The sequence below is a fragment of the Volvox carteri genome (genome assembly GCF_000143455.1).
Source record: "Volvox carteri f. nagariensis unplaced genomic scaffold VOLCAscaffold_95, whole genome shotgun sequence".
Lineage (NCBI taxonomy): Eukaryota > Viridiplantae > Chlorophyta > Chlorophyceae > Chlamydomonadales > Volvocaceae > Volvox > Volvox carteri.
The window spans coordinates 64,157-86,957 of record NW_003307638.1 but is presented as its reverse complement, the minus strand read 5'-3'; the positions used below and the strand labels follow the sequence as shown (position 1 = coordinate 86,957).

General features: G+C 55.9%; 5 protein-coding genes across 5 annotated transcripts; 1 reads left to right on the top strand and 4 right to left on the bottom strand.

The window, feature by feature from the left end:
- Window positions 1-107: 107 nt before the first annotated feature.
- Window positions 108-8,394, bottom strand: VOLCADRAFT_99770 (uncharacterized protein; the record flags this gene model as incomplete). The annotated part of the gene is made up of 13 exons (XM_002958451.1): window positions 108-166; window positions 262-359; window positions 1,017-1,375; window positions 1,686-1,755; window positions 2,835-3,034; window positions 3,601-3,749; window positions 4,156-4,255; window positions 4,686-4,757; window positions 6,114-6,293; window positions 6,430-6,600; window positions 7,058-7,278; window positions 8,146-8,199; window positions 8,334-8,394. The coding sequence occupies 13 exons, from the start codon at window positions 8,392-8,394 to the stop codon at window positions 108-110; spliced, it is 1,794 nt and encodes a 597-aa protein (XP_002958497.1).
- A 2,755-nt stretch (window positions 8,395-11,149) lies between these two features.
- VOLCADRAFT_99769 (uncharacterized protein) lies at window positions 11,150-12,214 on the bottom strand (the record flags this gene model as incomplete). The annotated part of the gene is made up of 1 exon (XM_002958450.1): window positions 11,150-12,214. One exon carries the CDS (start codon window positions 12,212-12,214, stop codon window positions 11,150-11,152), a length of 1,065 nt encoding a protein of 354 aa, XP_002958496.1.
- A 2,601-nt stretch (window positions 12,215-14,815) lies between these two features.
- VOLCADRAFT_99768 (uncharacterized protein) lies at window positions 14,816-15,517 on the bottom strand (the record flags this gene model as incomplete). Its single annotated transcript, XM_002958449.1, has 1 exon — window positions 14,816-15,517. One exon carries the CDS (start codon window positions 15,515-15,517, stop codon window positions 14,816-14,818), a length of 702 nt encoding a protein of 233 aa, XP_002958495.1.
- Window positions 15,518-15,825: 308 nt separating this feature from the next.
- On the top strand, window positions 15,826-20,085 carry VOLCADRAFT_99767 (uncharacterized protein; the record flags this gene model as incomplete). Its single annotated transcript, XM_002958467.1, has 3 exons — window positions 15,826-16,139; window positions 16,232-17,234; window positions 17,269-20,085. 3 exons carry the CDS (start codon window positions 15,826-15,828, stop codon window positions 20,083-20,085), a joined length of 4,134 nt encoding a protein of 1,377 aa, XP_002958513.1.
- An 857-nt stretch (window positions 20,086-20,942) lies between these two features.
- VOLCADRAFT_99766 (uncharacterized protein) lies at window positions 20,943-21,748 on the bottom strand (the record flags this gene model as incomplete). Its single annotated transcript, XM_002958448.1, has 2 exons — window positions 20,943-21,019; window positions 21,364-21,748. 2 exons carry the CDS (start codon window positions 21,746-21,748, stop codon window positions 20,943-20,945), a joined length of 462 nt encoding a protein of 153 aa, XP_002958494.1.
- Between the last annotated feature and the right edge of the window lie 1,053 nt (window positions 21,749-22,801).

The window sequence follows — 22,801 nt, the reverse complement described above, 5'->3', positions numbered from 1 at the left end:
CAATAAAGATCTCGGATGGACTATAGATCTATAGATCTGTGTCGAGTAGCTAGGGGAAACGGATGACCCTTCGTCTTCAAGTAGCTGGAGACCTGTTCTTATTTCTCTTAGGCCGCGATGGAGTCGCCGGAGGAGGCCGAGGTGAGCCTGGAGGACGCCTTCTGCGCTGCCTCCGTGTGGGTGTGGATGGCCTCGGCAAGGGAGGAGGACTTCGACGCAGTGGGGCGGCTTGCAGCAGCATGGGGGATTGTGTGGACACACGTGGCGGCGGTGGCCGCGCCGGGGCGCCCGCTGCTGTTGGCGGTGGGAACCGCTGGGAGGTGTTGCAGTCCGGGTCGTCCATATCCACCAGCCCATCACTGCATGCGATGGCATGAGGTGAAGACATCCGTTGGGGATGGGTGGGATGGCAAGATACACTTGGCAGGCATGTCGTCAGGATCTAGGTAAGAAATAGCGTTTTGTGTGGATAGTACCAGAGCCAAGGCTGTACAGTGGCCTAACTGCTGGCATCTATGTACAAGTTACAAGTTACAAGTTCCGCACACAAGTGCGGGTGTGTCCGTAAAAGCCGGGGGGGCCATGGACGTTGTATGTATGCGGTCTTCAAGGAAGGATGTTGAAGTTTATCTGTCTGACCGAATCAACATGGTGCTGCACGAGCGCATCGCATGCACCCAACCAATGTACGGGTCAGGAAAGGCACGGGGCACGATGGGGCACCAAGGCGAGCCCCGCGCCATGGCCTAGACGGCCCCAAATACTCAAAGCCACTCCCACTCCCAATACTTTAAATGGGAGACCCTAGGGAGACCCTAGGGAACATGTATGGCCTTTCGCCAAGGGCAAGGATAGAGGCCACAGCGGAGGTGTTATAGCCAAACGGGCATCGAATTAGGACACTTTCGACTAGGCAGGGCAGAAATGCACTTATGGCAACCCCCTTTCCCGACGGTTCAAATTTCTCAGAATGGCACAGGGTGGCTCTGCTATATGTAGCTAGCCAGCCTGCTCACCAGTCGTTGTCGATGCCATCGTCACAAGTCACACTAGACGGGCCATCACCCTCAAGCTGCCTTAGGAAGCGGCATACCGATACCGTTGCGTTGTCAGGAGTTCTGGTTTTGATTCTGATCGTCATGCCACCCAGCCCCGGCACCAACTGTGAGAAGCTGCGAGACAGGCGACCCCAGCCGCTACCGATGTTGGGCGGGTTCCGTTCATCCGTCAGCATCGCCAACACCAGCGGCAATCTGCCAGAAACTCCCGGATTGCCATTAGCCGTGTCGTTGTATTCATGAATCCTGAGCAAGCGTCCGGAAATCAAACGTAAAAAAAGCATATGCATGGTAACGTGAAACGAAGGAGTGTGCACCTGCAGGTGGGTGCGGAACGGACAAGTGATAGTGAACTCCGCACACCCAGCCCGTACACAACCAGGTCTTGCTGGACATACATACCAGTTAGGGCTGGGAATTACAGTTACGGCATTTACGGTGTTGCGCATTACACCGTAAGCAATTACGGTGAACCCCAGAAAACACCGTAAAATTACGGTTCTTACGGTGTAGTGTAATTACGGTTGCCAAAAGATCAAAATTACGGTCGGTAATTACGGTATTACCATTATGCGAGATCCCTAAAAACGATGGGGTCTGTTTGCTATTATTTGCCCCGATACTTACGCACCAGACGCGGTTATTCCAGTTTGTGTTCAGTCCCGAGTCATAACCTCCAGCCTCACTGGGCCGGACCCTGCACATACATACACAACATAAACAGCTATTACAACTTTCCCATTCTGGCCTGGCGCAATACTTTCATTTTTACCGATTTACGCAGCGACACAGGCAGGCAGGCAGGCAGGCAGGCAGGCAGGCAGGCAGGCAAGCAGGCAGGCAGGCAGGCAGCAGGGCCGCACACATGCAGGCAGGCGGCAGGGACGCGTGCATGCATGCAGACAGCCAGGGACCCAATCCTAGGGCCCTCCGCCTTCCTTGAGCTGCTTCACAGGGGGGGGCTGTGCCCCAAGGAAACAGGGATGCTTATGTAGAGGTGCACATTCATCTTCTCTGCGTGGGGTGCTGCCTGCCTGCATTCGTCGCTCCCTCACCCATGGCCGAAGAGTTTCATCAGGACGTCCATCCCCAGTGGCAAACCTGGACGTCTGCGTCTGAGGTCTTTGCATTCCTAAAACCTATTCCTTTGTAATGGGTAGTAGCACATAATTTCCAAATGCAGGTGGAGGGTGAAAATACCTCTGAAAACGGCTTGCTGGGAATAATGCAGGAGATTGCTGTAAGAGCCGGTTAACCCCGCCCTGTCCACTGTAAGGGTGAAAAATGCAGCTTGTATGCGGTAGCGCACGCCTTTCCCTAAGATCATGCCCAGTCCATTTCCAAACTTGTCCTGTCGCTACAGGTATGTGCGTTGCGAGTAAAATATTGACACTCGCCATTCGCTACATGTTCTAGCTGCCGAGCCATGCCAGGAGCAACACGATCGCACCGGGGTCCCTGAACACTCGTATTTCGTAGCCTTTGCACTACCGTTAATGGAAACAAAAGCCGTACATTTGACGAAACGCAATCGATGCATGTGCCATGTTAATATGCGTGAAGCGGGTGTAGCGTGTACTTATTCATGTGTATGTTGCATATCAGTTGCCGCATCCGGATGCGGCAACTGATATATTTCCCCTTTGGTATCCTGCCTTATTCTCAACTTCTTCTTTCCCTAAAGGGGAACTTTGGTTCTTACCTGCGTCACGTCGCTGGGCGCAACATGACAGCTTGGGGGCTTTTAACAGAAGCAACCGGAAAGCAATGGCGTACCTGTAGGAAACGTACAGCGCCCGCTGCGGCTTGCTGCTTTCATCGATGCTATAACTGCTTATATCCGTCACGATGCGCAGCATGTTCATTTTAGTGGTTAACATGGACGGTATGACGAAATCCCGTGAAATGCCAGGCTTCAGGTCCGACGCGTTTAAGTGGCCGCCCAGAATGGGTGACGACCAGCCGGCTTTGTACGACTGCAGCAGGACAGGCGGGCCGAGGCGAAATGCACGTTACAGGGTTCATGTGAATCCATAAATGATGTGTGATGTGTGATGTGTGATATGTGTGGCAGGGGGGTATATCTTCACCCGTGGCCGCTACCTGGCGAAGCCCTGCCTTCCCCGGTATTTCGGGGCACCCTCATCTAGTCACCATAGTCAACTTCTCAGTGGATCGCTTAGGTTCCGCACCCACCACCGGCATCCAACGGAATCTGCCGGGTCGACGGCGGCTCAACTCCATTCCTGGTCAGCTCGCAAGCTAACGTTATCCCAGGTCACCACCGTCCATCGACTAGGGGCACTTTACTTTCAACCATCGGAAGGATTTTCGACCTTGACAGGTCTCAATCCCGGGATCTCCCGGGGGCATAATGTTTGATGTGCAAGGAAAACCAAAGATTGCATTGGGAGGAAGACCGACATGCATGCTGGAATTTCTTATGAATTTCGGATGTGTATACTGGGCGTAATTTGTTGAGACACACACAGGTGTTGCATCTTTGGGCATTTTACACACGCATTGAAGCCGCATGACACACCTGCGGCGCGTTGGTGCACACAATCTGCTTGAGCGGATCCATTGCCCAGGCGGAACCCATGGGGTCGGCTGGGTCGCCATATTCGTCACGCTGGCAGCCCATTTGGTCGCATGCTATGCGGCCGGAGTGCAGCAGACCGATGTTATGCCCTGCAGATGGATGTGTGTCAAAGTAGGGAGCAGGGGCACCCCGTCAAGCATTGTTTGCCATCCACGGCGCTTCCACCATCCCATACCATGTGTAACGTCTCCAGGATAAAGGATGGCCAGTAAGGCAACAGCGCCGTTGTATCCTACTATACGGGTACGAAAATACCACATGATGTGCCCTATGCGACGGCAATTATTGGGCTGGTGGATTGTTGTATCACGTCTTTTATCACGTCTAAAGAACCGATCGGCGGATGACAGATCCCGTGACACTACATGGACAGCTTGTGCAGAAGAAAAACGTTGCCACCTCAAGCGCCGGTGAACAACAGCCACTATATCGATTTGTCCGCCGTTCCTTTTTTCGTACAGTCAGGCATGCAGTTACATCCACGCCCTTACTTACCAAGCTCTTGGAACACGACAGGCATGTCCGGTCTGTCATCCGCCACGCCAGGGTTGATCCAGGTATAGCAGTCCTGGTCCTGAGCACAGCCCACCATGGCCTGCACGCGCGTCAAGCAGTCCACGGAACATAACCTGATAATAAATGTAAACTGTGGCCAGCCATCTGCCAGCTGCAGCGCACATGGATTTAACTTCGTCCCTCGCTCGTCCGTACATTTCACCAACAAAACCCGCGAAGGAAACCAGTCGGCCGGCTCATCTTTAAAAGGTAAAGCAAGCACTTTCATGTCTTACGGGACTAACATCGTCAGGTGAAGGCACGTACGTGTCCTTCCCGTCGAGGGTAGCTCAACCTTGGGCCTGTTGTAACCTGTGCCATTTCTGGGATGCGGTCTGTTTCCTAATTTGGGTTTTGTCGTTGCCCGATCTAACAGTACGAAGCGACGTGCTAAATATCTGTAAACTGTCTTGCGTGCCCGTTGATGGTGTACGTCCAGAGTCGTGGTTAGCTGGGCTGGACGTGCGTACCTGTGCTACAGTACTGTCTGTCCGTATCTGAATGCGGCTCCTGGCGGAACTGGCGGAAGGCCCCCCCCATGGCTGTATATGGTCGGGGGCGAGGGCCTCAGGCTAAGACTGGGACAGCTGTGTCCTTCCCTGGCTCAAGTGTTCTATTTGCTGGTTGGAGGCGTGTTTTTGTGAGAAAATATATGAAGAGAGACTGGTTTGAGTTGTCGTACGCCATATTGATGTCATCCGTTGGCGGACATTCTGGAATTACGTTGGATTCCCATGACATCACTAAAAATTATATGAAAACGGTACATGGGCCTTCCAAACGTTGTATTTTGGCGCATCGTTTATGATTGTGTTGAGTAGGGGAATACAGCTTCACCTGTGGCCCCACTAGCTAGCTATAGCCTGGCAGACCCTATCTTCCTCGGTGTCCGGGGGTACCTTCCTCCTCCTCACTCATGCCGACTTCTGAGAGGCCAGTATTTTTCAGGTTCAGCATCCATAACCAGTATCCAGCTTATTCTGCCGTATCAACGGGCGGCGTCACTAGTAGTAGTAGTAGTAGTAGTAGTAGTAGTAGTAGTAGTAGTAGTAGTAGTAGTAGTAGTAGTAGTAGTAGTAGTAGTTGTAGTAGTAGTAGTAGTAGTAGTAGTAGTAGTAGTAGTAGTAGTAGTAGTAGTAGTAGTAGTAGTAGTAGTAGTAGTAGTAGTAGCAAAATGTGGAATTGACGTCGCCGTCACTATACCCGGGACAATCACACTGTCCATCGGCATGGGTACACATTCACCCCCTAAGGGTTGGAGAGCTTTCATCCCGTTCTATGTCTGGATGAATCCTGGAACTTTATTTCCAGGGACTCTGTGCCCCACCTTAGCATATTTGCTGAGTCTGGAGCCGTTATGCATGGTTGTGCAGTTGAAAGAATACTACAGGGCCATGTATAGTCACGGCATGGCCGAACTTTAAAGCAAATGCGCAACAGCTAAGATTTAGCATTTGAAACAGGTGCGTCGATGGTTGCACCGCGTACGTACCAGTCCTGCGAAGCCAGCCCATTGATTGTACCAGTTGAACGGAAATACCATAACTTTGCGTCGGTAGCTTGACCAGTTCCTGAGCAACGTGGCGTTCGTGCGCTGCATGAAGTGATAGGGCCCGGGTACGACGGGTAAAAATACGGGAAGTAAGATTACTCGTTTGGCGTATTATTTGTCCGCATTCGTTTATATACCTTCCACGCACTTCAAGCACAGGCAGGAACATTGCAAGTTGACTTGGTGTTTAAACACTCAGCAGAGAACAGCTAAACTAACAGGAACCATGAATCATACAAAGAACGATGAGGACCCCGCAACACTCGCAGGAACTCACACCCTTCGCTGTCAAGATAAAGACACCCGATATTGATTTCGTGTTTATAGAAGTAGCTAGCTTGCTTACTTGAACGTACTGCTTTGCGAGCTCCACTAACCCGTACAACTCGTTATCAGCGTTTACACCGTTTCCATTCCCAGTCCTCAAGTCGTACTTCCCCCTTGATGTGCTTCCAGCGCAAGGGATGTCCACGTCAAACACCAGATTGTCCTCCGGCTGGAAGATGAGCTGGTTGTACGAGCACGACTGCGAGCGATCACAGGTGCAGAATTAAAGCCGCATGGACGGACACACAAGTATAACAGTAGTACACAGTCGCGTCGATTGAAGATGGCCCCTTCCCTTCCACGCATCCCGCCAACAGCAATGCACGCGAACTTACGTTATAATAGCGTTGCAAGGTGGCGACTATTGGTGCGCTGTTGCCTCGATCGAACCACCATGATCGGAGCTTATTGGCGTCGAGGGAGGGGTTCAAGCCGCAGGATGAGCTCTTGAACACAAAAGTTATCGAGTTGATGCGTTGTTGCTTGCCGTCGACGATGAACAGGTCCTAGGAGGAAGGGTCAAGTAGCTAGGGTTGTGAGTAGAACCCGGTGAAATAATTATACGGCGGGCTAAAACCGCGCTGCAAAATTAAATCGATACAACGCGCACTATTAATATTGCGTTCAGCATACCTTCAAAGCAACCATTACTACCATCCAAAGTAACCAGTACTACCATAGTTCCTAAATTGCTGATGCGTGCAAATTTTTTGAGATTGAGATCTTGGACAAAAGATAACCCCTCTGCCAGCATAAGATACAAACGACTAGTAATTATCCATCCTGATTCATCACTAGATGTCCATAAGTCAGCACTGCCCAGCCGGGCTGCAGCTGGATGCATCGCGAGCCGTTGAGATACGCAAACAGTAGTTGTGGCGCCGCTTGTGGCGTCGCCTGACGCGTGGATGCAAGCACAGCCCAACCACTGCAGTTTGGCGGCACATATGTACATTTATTTACCTTATCGGCAGTCTTCCCAACGACAATGGGGTTATCTGCCTTGGGCACAAGTGATGACAAGGTGGTGATATTGATGGCCCTAAAGAGACTAAGCAGGGATTGGACTGCCTGAACGGAGCGGCGAGTGTTGTGGAAATCCATAACCATACGCCGCGCCTGCTCGTGCGCCTCACTGAGGAGTCTACGTCTGGAGGAGGTCGTTCGCCCGCCAGCTGAGCCTGCTGCAAGGTGAGGTGCATAGGCAAACGCGGAGTTAGAGGACATGTAATAAATTAGTGATGCAATCATGATGATGACAATTTTTTTACAGACGGCCTTTCCCTGACAGTCAGGAACGGCGGGACGAAGCCTTCCACAACGCCCTTTTCCGGTAGTAGTTCGCTCGTCAGCAGGTCTTAGGCAAACATAACAAGACTAAAAAATACTTCAAATAAGAATATCACATCTACTAGAGATAGTTATGACGTACGCCGACGTCATTATCCTTCTTGGAGGACACCACGAACGAAGTATATTCCTGCCCTCCTGCCTGCTGTCTTTGTTCTCACATACCTAGTCCTAGCTGCACCGCTTGTGCAGCTGACAACTGTAGCGTAATTGGGGCTTGCACTAAGTCTCCGGTGGACAGCGATGAAGCCTTCTCGCCGAAGTCGACGCGGATAGAGGCGGAGGTGGGGCTCTCGGGCTGCTTCTCCGCCAAGGTGTACAGCATATCCGAGGTGGATATGGGTCGGATTATTGACCTAAGCGGTGTTTCGTGCGACACGTAGACCAGGACAGTGCCTGAAGCCATTCACGCACGCGGCCAGGCTTCGTTAACAAACGACAAAACCGATAAACCTACCTGCATCATTATGTGGAACCGAGAGATGCAGAACTGCACGATACCACCCCACATGTTACCAGGGGCTCCGTCCGCTGGGGGGGACTAGCACTTCTAATGCCTCAGTTGTATTACAAACACACACAGTGTTAAGAAAGAATTGTCCTCCTCGCGCTTGGTTTGCTGGTCGGAGAGGATCTAATGAAGTTACGACTGTCCCCAGCAAGGTGTGGCTGCGCAAGCGAGCCGCCGTGTTTTCACGCACCTTGAACATGAATTGTTACGTTGATTGCCACCGCCGACTTATTTGTCACCGCACCTGCGCAGTGGTCATGGCATCATGCATGAGTCCTTGATTTGGGATTGTGCAATGCAAGTGTATTCCTGGTTGGAATCGAAGGAACGTGGCTGGCATAAACCATTTCAGAAATTGGATTGGAGCAGGATACTTACCCGCAACAGAAAGGCATGCGCCTGCCAGAAGGGCCGCCAAGAGTAAAGCCCGTCCGGCCATAGGATAATATTAGGACTAAAAGCTATGCTGCGACCCGTCCCCAGCGTAGCTACTAAGCAAGGTACGCATCAAATAAGTCAGCAGCCAAAAATACTGAAGAAAACTCCGTGAGCATTCGACTGAGGAGTCGAAGCAAGCTTGGCGGCGGTTGGGTTTCGGTTACGTTTTTGTCCGTTCGCCACATTTCGTACAGGCGGGTTCATTCTCAAAATGTCTTCTCATCTTCCAAGCAGATACAAATTTGATAATTGAGAATTTCATATTATTGTATATTTAAAAATGATGTGTCGGGACCTAAGTGCAATCTTAGTAACGGTTCGTGTCCTCGGCCGTAGCTTTTCCAAGACGTGACCAGATACTTCTGACACGATGCATTTTATAAATTAATTCATGTTATTTATCCAATCAACCTAAGTACCGGCTCTGGATAAAGGTGTGGGTCCGGTACTGAATCGATTGATGGCTAAATTTCACACATGGCATCGACTAGACAGCTAGGTGCTAGGTAACATCAAAATGATTAATATATACACGCCACCAGACGCAATATAGGGATAGAATTCTCGAGGAGATAAATGGCGCCAGGACAGATTGCGCGTTGGCATGGTTTGGCCACGCAGATAAGCCACGTAGGATGCAATGAAATAGATTTAGATCTCACAAGGCTAGGTGCATCATTGTATATTAACTGTCTTAGATGCGTGCCGTCCCTTATTGGTGCGCGACGTGGGTATATTAACTGTCTTAGATGCATGCCGTCCCTTATTGGTGCGCGACGTGGGTGACGGCGGCGGGCGACGGTGCGGCGGGTGCGATGAAGCTGAAAGGAGGGAGCCTTCTGTACGTACTCTACTGCTGTATCCTTACATGTTCACAGCCACGAAAGAATTCCTCGGCTCCAAATACTCTTCTTTATGGCTGCAGATGTTTTAAAATCTACGGAAATAAACCAAATGCAAGCAAGCACGACTCGCTGGGGTCCGGCGCTTTGCTGGTCTTAACAATAACATGCATATACAACATGCGGCCTTTTAGTGCGTGCCGTCAGCAGTTGTGTGATACAGGTCGGTCCGCTATGTTTTCCTTAAGCGCAAAGCTGGACAAAATGAAGCTGTTTGCCCCCGATGTGCGAATGCGGTGTTTTGCAACCCAAGTCCGAGCAATTCTGTTGTATGGCTGCCAGGCGTGGGGCCCTTTTGCGCTGGCAGAGGTCGTGGACAGGGTGGGAAGGCAGCGGGATAAAGCCAACCTTGCGGAGGGCATGTTCGAAGCCTGTTTGAAGGATAGTGCAGTCCAGCTGCAGATTTTATTCATGAGGCAGGTAGTGGGGACGGCACGGCCATCCCACAGGCTGTTGTACGCCGAGCTGGCTGAACTCCCCTTACAATATTACATGGTGAAGCAGATCCTCCGTTTCTGGAACCGCCTTCAAAAGCAAGTGGGATCCATTGCTCATGCCGTTTTACGGCAGGAGATAAGCGATGCCCTGACCAACCCGGAATGGGAGGGTTGGGGAATCTCAATGTTACGAGTGTTTTCCTTCTTGGAGTGCAACATATTTGGAGCGGAATACCGCAAGAAGTCGTGGGGGTAAAGGAGCGTGTTGACTGGTTGTTGAGTAGACCTCTACCCGAAGGAGCGATGATAATGGCACTAAGAGAGCGTTTGATGAGCGGCTGGGACCATACGCGTCTGACTGTCTTGCCAGAGGAGTACCCATCAGATGGGAAGCAACCGGGAGTGCAAAAGGCGAAGTATAAGCACTGGATGGGGCTGCCCTTTTCGGGAGCCGCAGCCATCATGTGGCCAACACATGCTAAGGTTTTCATTCCTCGTTTAGCACATCGTAAGCCAATGCAGTTTCGTTTATGTTGCTGGGCTTTGGAGGCAAACAGAGCATGAAGGGCCAAGTACCATGTCCCCAGGGGGCTGCGGTTTTGCCACTGTTGTGGTACTAATAGCCGAATTGAGGGACTGTAATATCACACCACGGATGCGATCGTGGCACCTGCGTCTGTGTGCGTGCAAGAAAGCGAGGGCCTTCACTGCAACCGCTGCGCCCACTGAGAACCCATACAGAAACACGGGGAGCTGTGTGCAGTCACAGCAGTGTTCCACCACCTGCACCATCACCAGCGGTGCGTGTACGACGTTGATAGATTGCGGGCTGTCCACACCATACCCTGGGTACTCAAAGCAGTAAACCGTGCATCGAGAGGCGTTGGCGAGCAACTGCACGATACTCTCCTCACATGCTGCTTTGGAAGTGTACCGGTATGGCTTTGGCTGGAAGGGCTGGTGTGCAGAGCCCAGGTCCCACGTGTTGCCCTTGGCAAAGACCATCACACCCATGCGCGGGCCCGTTGAGGGTTCTGTGCGTGTGAAGAGAATGTCGCTGTTGGCAGATCCCCAGAGCTGCTGGGTACAACACTGCTCAAGTACTGAGAGTGCACGAACTGGAGCCAGGACACGGGCACGCCCCGCGGACAAGTGCTGCTGTCGAGCCACGGACTGGCATCTGGGCCGTTTCTCTTTCGCCTTTTTAGGAACATTCGGTCACCCTTCACCGTGTAGCTGTGCACTTTGTCCGATCGCTCAAACGCCACGAATCGCAACTCTGCTTCTTCCAGCTTCCAGCGCTTTCAGGACGGCCTTCCATGGAGGTACACGCACAAGGTCGACCACTCTCATGATCGTTTCGTCCGCTACCCATGAGGATAACATGTCTGCCAGGATAACGCAAGCCTCCTCCTGATCAATGTGCTGGGGCGTGCAGCACAATGAGCGACAGAACTGTAATGTCGCAGTTGTTGACCCCGACCCCCAGGTGAAGCGGCGCTGCCGGGGCTCCCACTGCGGGCAGGCGCCTTTCTTCCCTGAACGCTTCCTGCACCAGGCCGCGCAGCTGCGCATCAACGACAGCGCCCGGGCGTGCCCACGCCGTACCCGCCAGCGCCAGCAGCAGCGAGTCGCTGCGGTTGCTGACGCGAATCGTTGCTGCCGCAGCACCAGGCGCTGCCCCGCAGCCGTGAAGAAGCAGTGCACAGAAGCCAGCGGTGCGGGCGTCGCAGTCAATCTCATACACAATGACATCCTCACACAAGGTTGTCTCGAGTAGCGTGTACATCTTACGTAGCCCGAGGGCCGCCATCTTGTCGTCCGGTAGCAGACGTACTAGACCACACTTGGCGGCAACGCCTGCCACGCGTGCCAGGTTGTCGTGGTATGCCTGGTATGCCGCAGAGTCCGGTTTGGGCGGCAGCTGCTTGTAGCCAATCGCCCCCGTCCAGAAGATGGCGATCCATGCGAGGGCCCCGAGCTCTTCATCGTCTGGGAGCAAACGAAGCAGCTCTGCCGCCGCAACCGACGCACCGTCGGTCAACAGATCCAGCAGCGCATAATACTGGACCTCGGTGTGGTTCTCGCCTGCCTGCAGCTTCTCGTCCTCGCCCGCCTGCAGCAGCAGAAGTACGGCCTCCGCACGCACTTGCGCCGGCGTACTACCTCCCAGCCACTTCAAACGCGTCTCCTCGGAGTACCTTGTCACAATCGGCAGGCCGTTCTGCTTCGCCCTGCACACGAAACGCACGAGCTGCTGTGCTGTTGGGGAGGTTCCTGGCCCGCTGCCAGGGGCGTGCGCGCGGGCGAAGGCTGCGATGCCCGCAGGACTGAAGTGAACCCTACGCATAGATGCCATGCTGGCGTGGCTGCATGCCTTGAACACCTTGCCGCCGTCCAGCGGCAGAAGTGCAGCTATGTTGCCGAGCAGGTCGCTGGGCAACTTGTCCAGGGATATGGAAATCGGCAAGGCCTGCTTCATTTGCCACTAGGCCGCCTGCAATCAAAACAAATAGGACAAACAGGACAAATTGTATTAGACATGAGGAGCTCTGCAAAACGGGTATCTCGCGGACGCGGCGTGGGGACGCGGGTAGCTCTCGGGGCGCAATTCACGTGACGAAGCAAGCCCTTGCTCTCTAAACTCAACCCATTGTCGCACCCTAAATTTCAGATCTTTTCGTTCAAAGGATGGGACAGTGATAACGAAAGTGCTGTAAGTACGTTTCACGTTGCAAGACGTGAGGTTTCTCGGGGGTTTTGTACCCGAAGAGCCATTCAGAAGTTGGGACGGAAGACAATCCACGCAGACCTACAAATATATCGATGTTTACGATGTAGGAATGGGTTGTACTTCCCTCCTGAAAACTGCCTGACAGGCACGCATTTAGCAGCCTATTCTTGAGTTGAAGACGTGGCCATGTGTCTTAGTGCTTACAACGTGGCAAATCCTTAAACCTGATTCAATGAAGTGTACACGAAAGACAGTAAGCTACTTACCGATTATCGAATAGGCGAGATGCGAAAGCCGCTGCCCTAGTTTCCGACGTCGACGTCTGCGCCATCAAATTGCGAGGCAAAGACCGGCGTATCCTACTGCTGGATTTTACTAGTTCATTAACACAATTTCAAATGGCATCCGCTCGCATGTCGGAACCTGAAAAAGGGAGAGACGGCGGCAGACGAAAGGGTTTATATCAACCCAATTCAACGGTTTCGGGGCACGACAAGTCCCCACTTCCTCTGGGGCATTGTTCGCATCTGGATGCCGATTTGGTAATGTTGAAGGGTCTGAACAAGAGCTGTGTAAGGTGCGGCATCCTGAAAAGCTCCGCCACTGGTCAGTCTGCTCGCGAAGTCAAGTCAAGTAGCGCAAGTCATACGGCGCAAGTCATACGGCGCAAGTCATACGGCGCAAGTCATACGGCGCAAGTCATACGGCGCAAGTCATACGGCGCAAGTCATACGGCGCAAGTCATACGGCGCAAGTCATACAGCGCAAGTCATACAGCGCAAGTCATACGGAAGTCATACGGCGCAAGTCGCAACGAGCGCCCATGCCGCGCCACCGCTGGCACATACTCACCGGCCTACTAGCTGGCTTGATTGAAGTTGTTTACATCACATACTACACCAAGCCTACGCCCCACTTTGTCATCAGTCAGGCCCGCCTGGCCGACGTCACCTTCCAGCTTTTAAATAGGGGCAACCCTCTCATGCTGGAGGACCGCATCGCAAGCAGCTGCTATGAGGTTGCCCGCAACCTGCTCGCCGGGCAGCACCTATTTGTAGGCAGCATCGCTCAAGCAGCAAGCAAGGTGGCTCCTCTGAGGTGTAACTCATCCAAGTGGCTCGTGCTGCATGCAGCATCCCAGGATTCCGATGTCATGATAGCCCACCCGCACCAGGTCGCAGGGCGCCAAGCCTACGTGGATGTACGCCTGAAGCACGGGTAGGTGCTCATACTGCCGTTCAGGTGGTGGTACAGCACCAGCGGGATTGGGGTGGGCATGTGCGCAGTCGATGACCCCCTGTCTGCCCTTGTGGGCCACGCGTTCAAAGCTTTGTCCCCGCGTGAGTACAAGTGACACAAGCCGAGTACACTCCGTCAAGGCAGTATAATGATTACACCACTACCTTGCCGGCAATGTATGACTCACTGGGGCTGCAGGCAGTCCCGCTGTAAAGACCCTATGATTCCATCACTAAAGGTCTCTACGCGTCTTTACTAAAGCCTTTCTGGGGCACACGCAAGCCCGTCCCAGACCGAGAACCCCACCCCTCCAGCATTTTAGGATCCGCCCAACAACATCCCCCCCCCTGTCTCTGCAGGGGGCCTTCCTCCAGCGGCCCTGCTCAGCCAGCATCAGACAATCCAAGATATTTTGAGCGCAGCGTTCAGGTCGCGGTTCACGAAGTTGGCTGGTGGAACTACACTAGAGCAAGTCCCGAGCCGATTGTCATGTCTGGCCACAGGCTGTACAAGGGGGCACAATCCTTGTCACCGCTTCGCTTCTTGCTCACCGTCCTGCAGCCGCTTGAAGAAAAACACATGTACTGCATTCATGGACAAGCAAGCAATCATGGACAAGCAAGCAATCATGGACAAGGCATGCCATCTTCGACGAGCAACTGGCGTTCCTGCTGGCCACAGACGGACCAGAGATCACGTTGTCAAAGCGCCGGAAAACGATCGTCATGCAGGGCAAGCATCACACTGCGGCACTGCCGGAAGACTTCTTTGCCGGGCTCCAAATGTACCACAAGCTGAGGAAAATGCGAGTGCCGGCAGGTACCAGGTGATGATATACAGATCTCCTCCTTCCGCCGGTGGGGGCAAATCTATGGGGCCACTTACTACGTACTCGGGGTTGCGTGACGAGGTAGATGATGTTTGACCGCCCGTGGCGGCTGGCGCCGCCTGCGCCGCCCCTTCCATATCACCATTTTTCACAGAACCTGGCCTCTTCTCCGGCTTCGGATTTTCTAGGCTCAAACCCCTGCAATCAGACACCGCCCTCAAACCTATGCCCGGGCTGGGCACCCAGCCCTGGAGGCACTTTACCCAGTCGGTGTCTAGTGGTTACAGGAGCAGCAGCTTGTTGGGCTGGTAGTCCGGAGTCCGGAACTGGTTTGAGACGAGCCGCACCCGGTGTTGTGATGACGGCGCTGGATGCACGGCGCTCTCCTGGCGTCTGCTGCAAGCCCGCACCGTGTCAACGTTGTGGTGCGTGTGCCCATACAGCCACGCAGCTACAGCCGGCCTATCAACCAGGCCGTCCAGGTTGTTGTAGTAGCAGCAGTTGAGCGGGTCGCCGTGGTACACAGGGTTCACTGTGTCGCACATGGACGGCCAGTGGTGCGTGATGACAACCTGCGTGCTGCCATCATCTCTACTGGTCTCGCCCTCCAGGAACGACACACTCTCGCGGTGCAGCGCCCGTGCAACATCAGGCGTGTGGCCAGGTATGTGCAAGTAGTCTCCTGCGGACCCCAGGTGGGTGCCCAACGCGGCGTCGTCCATGTTGCACCAGAGAGTGCTGCCCACAAACGTGTACGACCCGAACTGGAGGGAGCTGTTGTCGAGGATGACGGCGTTTGCCACCACACTGCACGCGCTCCGCAAGCTGGCCTTTGCGGCTTCCACCGAGGAGCTGCCATAGTACTTGTGGTTCCCCGGCACGAGGAACACAAGCTGGCACAGGTTGCCGCAGTGGGCGAGGAAGCGCCGATACACTTCCTCACCTGGGTGGCCAATGTCGCCCGCCAGAGCAATCACGTCCATGGGACCTGCCGAGCTCGGCAGGATGGCCTCAAATCCGAGATGTCCCCTGCCTCCAGGTGCACATCCGAGCAGAGCCTGACGATCATGGTGGTCAAGGATTTTGCATGAACAGGCTGGTGTGCTCGCGGGCCCTAATAGTCTTTTTTTCATCGTGCAGCGGCCTAAAGCCGCCACACAGATGTGTGGGGGGGGGCTGCAACCTTTCTTCATGCCGTGCCAGAGCCTTCCGTACAAATACAAGGAAAACATCTGTATCGCATCGGTAGTTTTCCCGCCCCCGGGCGTTTCACCACCAGCCCGCTCCAAGCATGAGTTTGCAGATCATCACCACCGGCACGGACATCGGCTACAACACGTTTGGCGACCGCGCTGTCAAGAACGCCTTCCCTGACATCAGACTCTATGACAACCTGAGCACCTATGCGGGCAAGGATGCCGGGAAGCTGAACCAGGAGGGCTACTGCAACACCGTGCTGGGGTACGAGGCTGCAGGGCAGGCCTTGGCGGGCAGCGGCAACGTCGCAGCTGGCTACAGGGCTGCGTACTTGACCCAGGGCAACGAGAACGTATTTGTGGGCAACCTGTCGGGTACAGTGGCCGTGATGACAGCGCCAACGTGGCGGTGGGCAGCTACGCGCTGGCGGGCGACACGGGTGCAGCAGGTAACGTGATGCTGGGCTTCAATGCCGCCACGGATGCGCAGTGCGACAACAGTGTGCTCATAGGCTTCTGCAACACCGTGAGCAGCGGCGGCGCACTGAGCCTGCTCAACGTCAACATAGGCTCGCTGGGGCAGACCTCCGGCCGCCTCAACACCGCCCTTGGCTACAGCAACAGCGCGCGCGGCCGGAACAACGTGCTGCTGGGCGCCAACGTGGCTTGCAGCAGGAGCAACAACGTGCTGCTGGGAGCGGGCACCCCGTGCTCGGGCTCCGGGAACATCATCATGGGCGGCTCAAACAGCGACGTGTCTGCGATCAGCTGCCTAGTGCTGCGCTCCCCGTGCCTGCCTGCCATGTCCAACACCACGGACGGCTACATCAACATCATGGACTTCCTGACCCGCACCCGCGGCAACGTCTCGCTCACCGGCGACACGCTCAAGCTCTCCACCACCCGAGGCTGCGTGATCGCCATGAACGACCAGGATGTGACCATCAGCCCGCGCAGCATGCTGCTGGTGGACGGCCCCGCCCGCTTCAACGCGCCTGTGACGCTGCAGCAGTCCTTTGACCTGTTTGGCGATTTGGATGTGGGAGGCGCCATCCACCTGAACCGTGGCGCCCGACGCTTCTGGACCATAGACATCATGCAGCGGCCCGAGTACAGGGGCGTGGCTGCCGACCTGGTCTTCCGCTCCCGTAACAACACCGAGTGCAGCTTCACGGATGATTTCATCCCGGACATGCTCAACTTCACCGGCAGGCACAGGGCGCGTGTCGCAGACAGCTGCCCGGCGCTGAAGCCCGGCATGCTGGTGGTGGCCACGGGATGCTACGGCAACCTGGAGGGCGAGGCCGACCCCAGCATCGACGAGGCGATTCCTGTGGTGGACGTGGCGAGGGAGCCCGGCGACCCGCGCGTGTTTGGAGTGGTGGCTGCCGTGGAGCCGTCGGACGCGGCACACCATAGCTACCGCCTGGGCAACCTAGCATTCACGATGGACTGCAGGAGCCCGCGCGTGGTCGTCAACTCTGTGGGCGAGGGCGGCATCCTCGTGTGCGACGCCAACGGCCCCATCCGCAACGGAGACCTGCTGGTTTCCTCTCCGGTGCCGGACATCCAACGTCGATGTGGGTGCCAGCATCATGACCGTCCATGCCGGTGACAGCACCCTGGCCATGTCGCCCAGCAACATCACCGCCGCCTCGAAGAGCAACATGACCCTGAGCGCTGCCGACCAGATCTTCATCAACAGCCGCGGCCTGAGCATCACAACCGACACCATGCAGCTGAAGCAGCAGGACCTGTCCCTGACCGCTAGCGGCTACCTGCTGGTAGCTGGTGGCAGCCAGGTCCTGCTGCAGTCGGGCAGCAACATGGTGAAGGTCACTCCTACCTCCGCCCTGCTGCAGACGGTGCAGGGCGACATGACCGTCAGCGCCTGCAACAGCCTGGCCGTGGCTGCAGCCAGCAACGTCACCATCGCCTCGAGCAACTACGCCCTGACCGCCGGCGCCGTCACCGTGCAGTCGGCCACCGCCGTCAGCACATCAGCCGCGCTCATCTCCAGCATCAGCTCCAGCCAGGTGCTGCTGCAGAGCGGCCCCAACTCCTTCAGCGTCACCCCCAGCAACGCCACGGTATACTCCAGGAACATTGCGTCCGTCGTGGGCGACAGCCAGGTCAGCCTCCGCTTGGGCAGCAACTACGTGATTGTGACGCCCAGCAACGTCGCATCGTATGCCACCAGCGTGCTCTCGAGCGTGGGCGACAGCCAGGTGCTGCTGCGGTCCGCCAGCAACTTTGTGTCGCTGACCCCCTCGGCCATCAGCCTCAGCTCGACCAGCAACCTGAGCATGACCTCCAGCTCCAACGTCACCATGACCACCACAAATGTAGATGTGACAGGCTCGGCTCTTGTGAAAATCGGCAACAGCAATGTCGCCGTCCAGGTACCGTACCCACCAGCACCGCTGACTGGAACTACAACTACACTGTCGGGTCAGAGCTACGGCAACGGCACGTACATCATCAGCGCCACCTCATCAGTCATGAACCTCGAACGGGCTTTCGACCGTAACCTCAATACCTCAACCTACGGCAGCAGCCTTTACTATAATGTGGATAGCCGAGCAAGTGGTCTAGTCTCAATGAAAATTGACGGAAATGATTACAGAGGAGAATGGTATGGCCTTCAGCTGCCGTCTGCCGTGATTGCATCATCCTACAGCTTTGCATGGGCGGGAGTGTTCAAGGTAGACTCATGGATCCTTGCAGCATCGACAGATGGAGCAACCTGGGTTGTGCTGGACAACAAAGACCAGATCAACAACACCCTACTGCCAGGCGTGAGCACTCTAGCCACCTTGTCACTTCCAGGAACAACCTCTTACAAGTACTATCGGTTGCTAGTGACAAAGCTCGTGAGCGGTGCTACCCTTGGCATTGCGGAGTTCAGCATCAATGTGTCGCAGGCCAGTCCAAGTTCAACGCTCACGCTTGCGCCCGCAACCACATCGCTGACTGCGGGCATGGACATGCTCATCACGGCCTCCAACAACATGACCGTGACATCCCTGCAGGCCATGAGCGTCAGCGCGTGCAACAGCCTGGCCATGTCCACGGCCTGCAACATGAGCCTCACGGTGGGCAGGGACGTGACAGCCACAGCCTGCAACGTGTCCATCACCGCGGCAGGCACCAGATCCATCAGTGCGACCGGCACCCTGCAAGCCGTGAGCGCCCAGTCGGTGACCGCCCGGTCTGGCTCCAATGCGCTGTTTGTGTCGCCATTGGTGACCGAGGTCCGGGCAGTGGTGGGCGACTACCGTGTGGGCACCAGCAACTCGGTGCTGGTAGACATGGCCAACACCTTCCGCCTGCGTGCTGCCACCCTGGACATGGGCCTCAGCAACGACGCCATCGTCACGGCGCGCGGCAATGTCACCATCACCTCGGGAGACGTGCTCACTGCCACCTCCTCCAACGCTGCTATTGTTCGCTCCGGTTCCAACCTGCTGACCATCGCCAAGGACAGCTCCCTGTTCCAGACGTGCACGGGCGACATGATGCTGGTGTGCGGCCCCAGCGGCGGCCCGGGTGCCGCGAGCGTGATCCTGGACTCGTCCGCCACCTATGGTGTCAACATCAAGTCCGCTGCCTCCAACGGCACGGACTCGGTGTACCTGCAGCTCGCCTCCTCCAACCTCACCGCCGTCGCCACGGGGGCGCACATGTTCTACGTGGGCGACACGTCCAACGGCATGCCCAACCTGTGGGTGACCGACGCAGAGAACCGGTACCGTTCCAGCGAGCACCACTTCTTCATCGGCGACACCGCCGACCCGGCTGCAGTGCGCATGTACAAGGACGCGACGGGCAGCAACGTCCTGATGGTGCGCGGGCGCATCGACATGCAGGGCGGTGTCAACTCGGTCACCACCACCAATCTGGACATCATGGACAAGCAGATCACGCTGGCCAAGGTGCCCGAGGGCGACGCCACTCCCGCCGATGGTGTGGCAAACACCCTCTCGGGCATCCTGGTGTCGGGTATCCCCCTGAACGCCAGCTTCAGCAATGCCCCCAACCCGGCCGACATTGAGGACATGACCCCGCGCTTCTACGAGAAGTCCATGCTGTGGCACAACGGCACGCAGGGCATGGACAAGCTTGGCTCTCAGGCCGGCGTCAGCTGGCTGCAGGGCATGGTGAACGAGAGCTACTGGCAGGTGCGCGGTGGCCACCTGCAGCTGGCCATGACCCAGCAGGTCGGTAACGCTGTGCGTGACATTGCCTTCGGCTTCCGCATCAATGAGCGCGGCGAGCTGGAGCTGTTCAAGTGCAGCTGGGACCCCACAGCTGCCAACGGCGGCCCTCACCCGCCGCATCGCGCGCTGGGGTAACGGCAATGGCATGCTGTGATCTGTGATCTGTGATCCGTAAGCATGCCATGTACTTGGCTACAAAAATGAGGCGACTCTGATGCGTTTCACCTGCACCAGGACGACCTACTACACCGGTGACTTGGTACCGGCTTCAAGCCGGCTGATTTTGTCCTGCTGCTGGACATCCACATTGTACTCCAGCTCATTCACAGTGTTGATATCCCGCACCAGCTTGCTGATGCGCTCCCTGAGCGTGCTGTACATGTCGTCAGACTTGCGCAGCGTGTACCCAGCACGGATGAGGGCCCAGATGGCGATGCCTAGCGCAAACAGCCCCACGACTGTGGCGGCTACTGCCACACCAACTCCGTATTGCTGCATGACGGCTGACTTGCGGCTGACTTGCGGCTGACCTGCGTCACGCGCTTAGGCTGGGAAGTAGGCAGAAAACAAAAGGCACTGCTCTGGCGTGCAGCGCTCAGGCTGCTGCACGCTGTTCCAGCGCGCTCAGGCGCCTGTCCAGCTGTGTGAGCAGGTCGGGGTCGAGGCGCGTGCCCTTGACCACCAGCGCCCCGTCGACCTCCAGCGTGCCGTCCACACGGCTCGTCGCGTCTGCACCCTGCACGTGCAGTGACCCGGAGAACTTGGCATCAGCATAGCCTGTCACCAGCGCGCGGGACCCCGGCGCCCCCAGCCGCACGTTCCCCAGGAGCTTGGTGTCGCGGTGGGAGACCAGCACGCGCGAGGCGTGCAGGTCCAGCGCTTCCAGGCCGGCTGGCAGGTTGCTGGAACCGCCTGCATGGTACACGCCCAGACGGGCCCCCCTGGGGGACGCGGCCAGCATGTACCGCCCATTCACGACCAGCGCTTTCTTGTCAACCACATCCTTGCTCACACCCTTCAGGCTCAGCCGCGTGTCCTCCGCAAGGGTCAGCATCTGTTGCGACCGCACCTGCAGATCACCCAGCAGCAGCTGCTCGCTGGTGACCGTGCCGGCGTGCACCGCATCGGACAGCTGCACCCTGTACGCATCCAGCTGATCGTCAACCTTGGATGCCAGCAGCTTGTGGTCCTCCAGCGGCACGTACAGCTGCTCTGCCCTATCCTGCGTGAGCATGAGGCCGCCCTGCGCCTCCAGCTCTGCCACGCGCCTGGTGTGGTGGGCGTCAAGCCTGTCCACCTTGGCATCCAGCACCGCAAGGTGTGCCTCATCTGCCTTTGTGTCCAGGGCGCTGTGCAAGCGCTGCTGTGCCGACTGCAGCTCTGCCTTGCGCGAGAATTCGGCTTCCACCTGACCAGAGATGCGTGACCCCAGTTTGCCCAGCTCTGTGCTGAGCTGATTGTTGTTGACGAGCGTGGCCTCGAGCTGGCGGCGCACCACAGGCCCCAGACTCGATACCTCGCCACGCAGCCTCTGCAGCTCGGCCGTTTGGTTCCTCTGGGCCTTCTCCAGCCGCCGCACACCCTCCAAAGATGTGGCCACGCGGTTGGCCTCCTTGTACAGGGCGGAGGTGGCTTTATTGACCTGCGTGACCAGGTCAGCGGTGCCATCTTGTTGGGAGAAGGCCTCGTCAGTGCGCACGCGACACGCGCACGCGGTACACGCTGCAAGGACCAGCAGCAGCAGCAGCAGCAGCAGCAGCAGCGCGACACAGGTCAGCACGGCAGCGGTAGGCTCCATTGCACAGCACAGCAGCCGGGGTTACACATTTGTGGTACTTTTTTTACGCAGAAGCAGCATCAGAGCGTTGGATGCTCGCGAGTATGCAGCAGAGCCCATGACCGCGCCCAGTGCCACCCCCGCTGCATGTTGTGTTGACGGCGGCTGCGCGCTCCGCCGACGGTGTTGCTGCTGCCCAGGTTGTCGCGTCACATGACTGTAGCACCGAACAAAACACGTGCGTACGGCAGACTCCTCCCCCCAGCGGGCGAAGCCGAGATGGTGAATGCCCGTGGAAAGCTCCATGTACGCACCCTCAAAATAAGTGCTCAGCTAAGCTGCTATCCTTCAAAATCACACGCTTGATAGCCGGATTCGTGAATACAATCAGCCAGATAAAAAACTGGTACTCAGACTCAACGGAAGGACAATTCAACATCAGCAAACAATCCTTATCCTGCAGACTGCGCAACCACTTCATGCGCGCTTCATCAGCACCCGATATGTGATCAACCGGAACTCTAGCGACCACAAAGCCCTTAACAGACTTAATCGCTGCTGGAATTGCCAAATCTAACAACGCGCCAGTGATTGACAACACTGCTGCATCTACAGATGTAAGCTGCTTATCTACGCCGTCGTAAAACTGAGGCGACAAGGGATCACTAAATTTTACCGGTTTCCCTTTTAAGCCGCGTGCGCCGGAAGACAACAAAGCGACACGCAAAGGATTTGAAACCTCGTAAGGCAAAATTACGTTATTAGTTGTTGCTCCATAGGTAAATGCCATTTTCTGTTACAAAGAATGAAAGAGAGAAATGGACTGAGAGGCCCGAAGAAGACGGGCCTAACGAACGGAGAAAGAGACACCGCAACTGAACTAACGCGAGGCTGCGCCAGAAACGGGCGGGCGGGCGGGCGCGCGCTGAACAACAAAAACAAGATAAGCTAACCAGCTTAATGCGCGCAATAAATGACGGCCCTGAGGACACGGGCCGTTGCGAAACAGTTAGTCTAACAGTTACGCATTGGGCCTTACGCCCAACTAACCCAGCTTACTTACGCAAGCTCGCA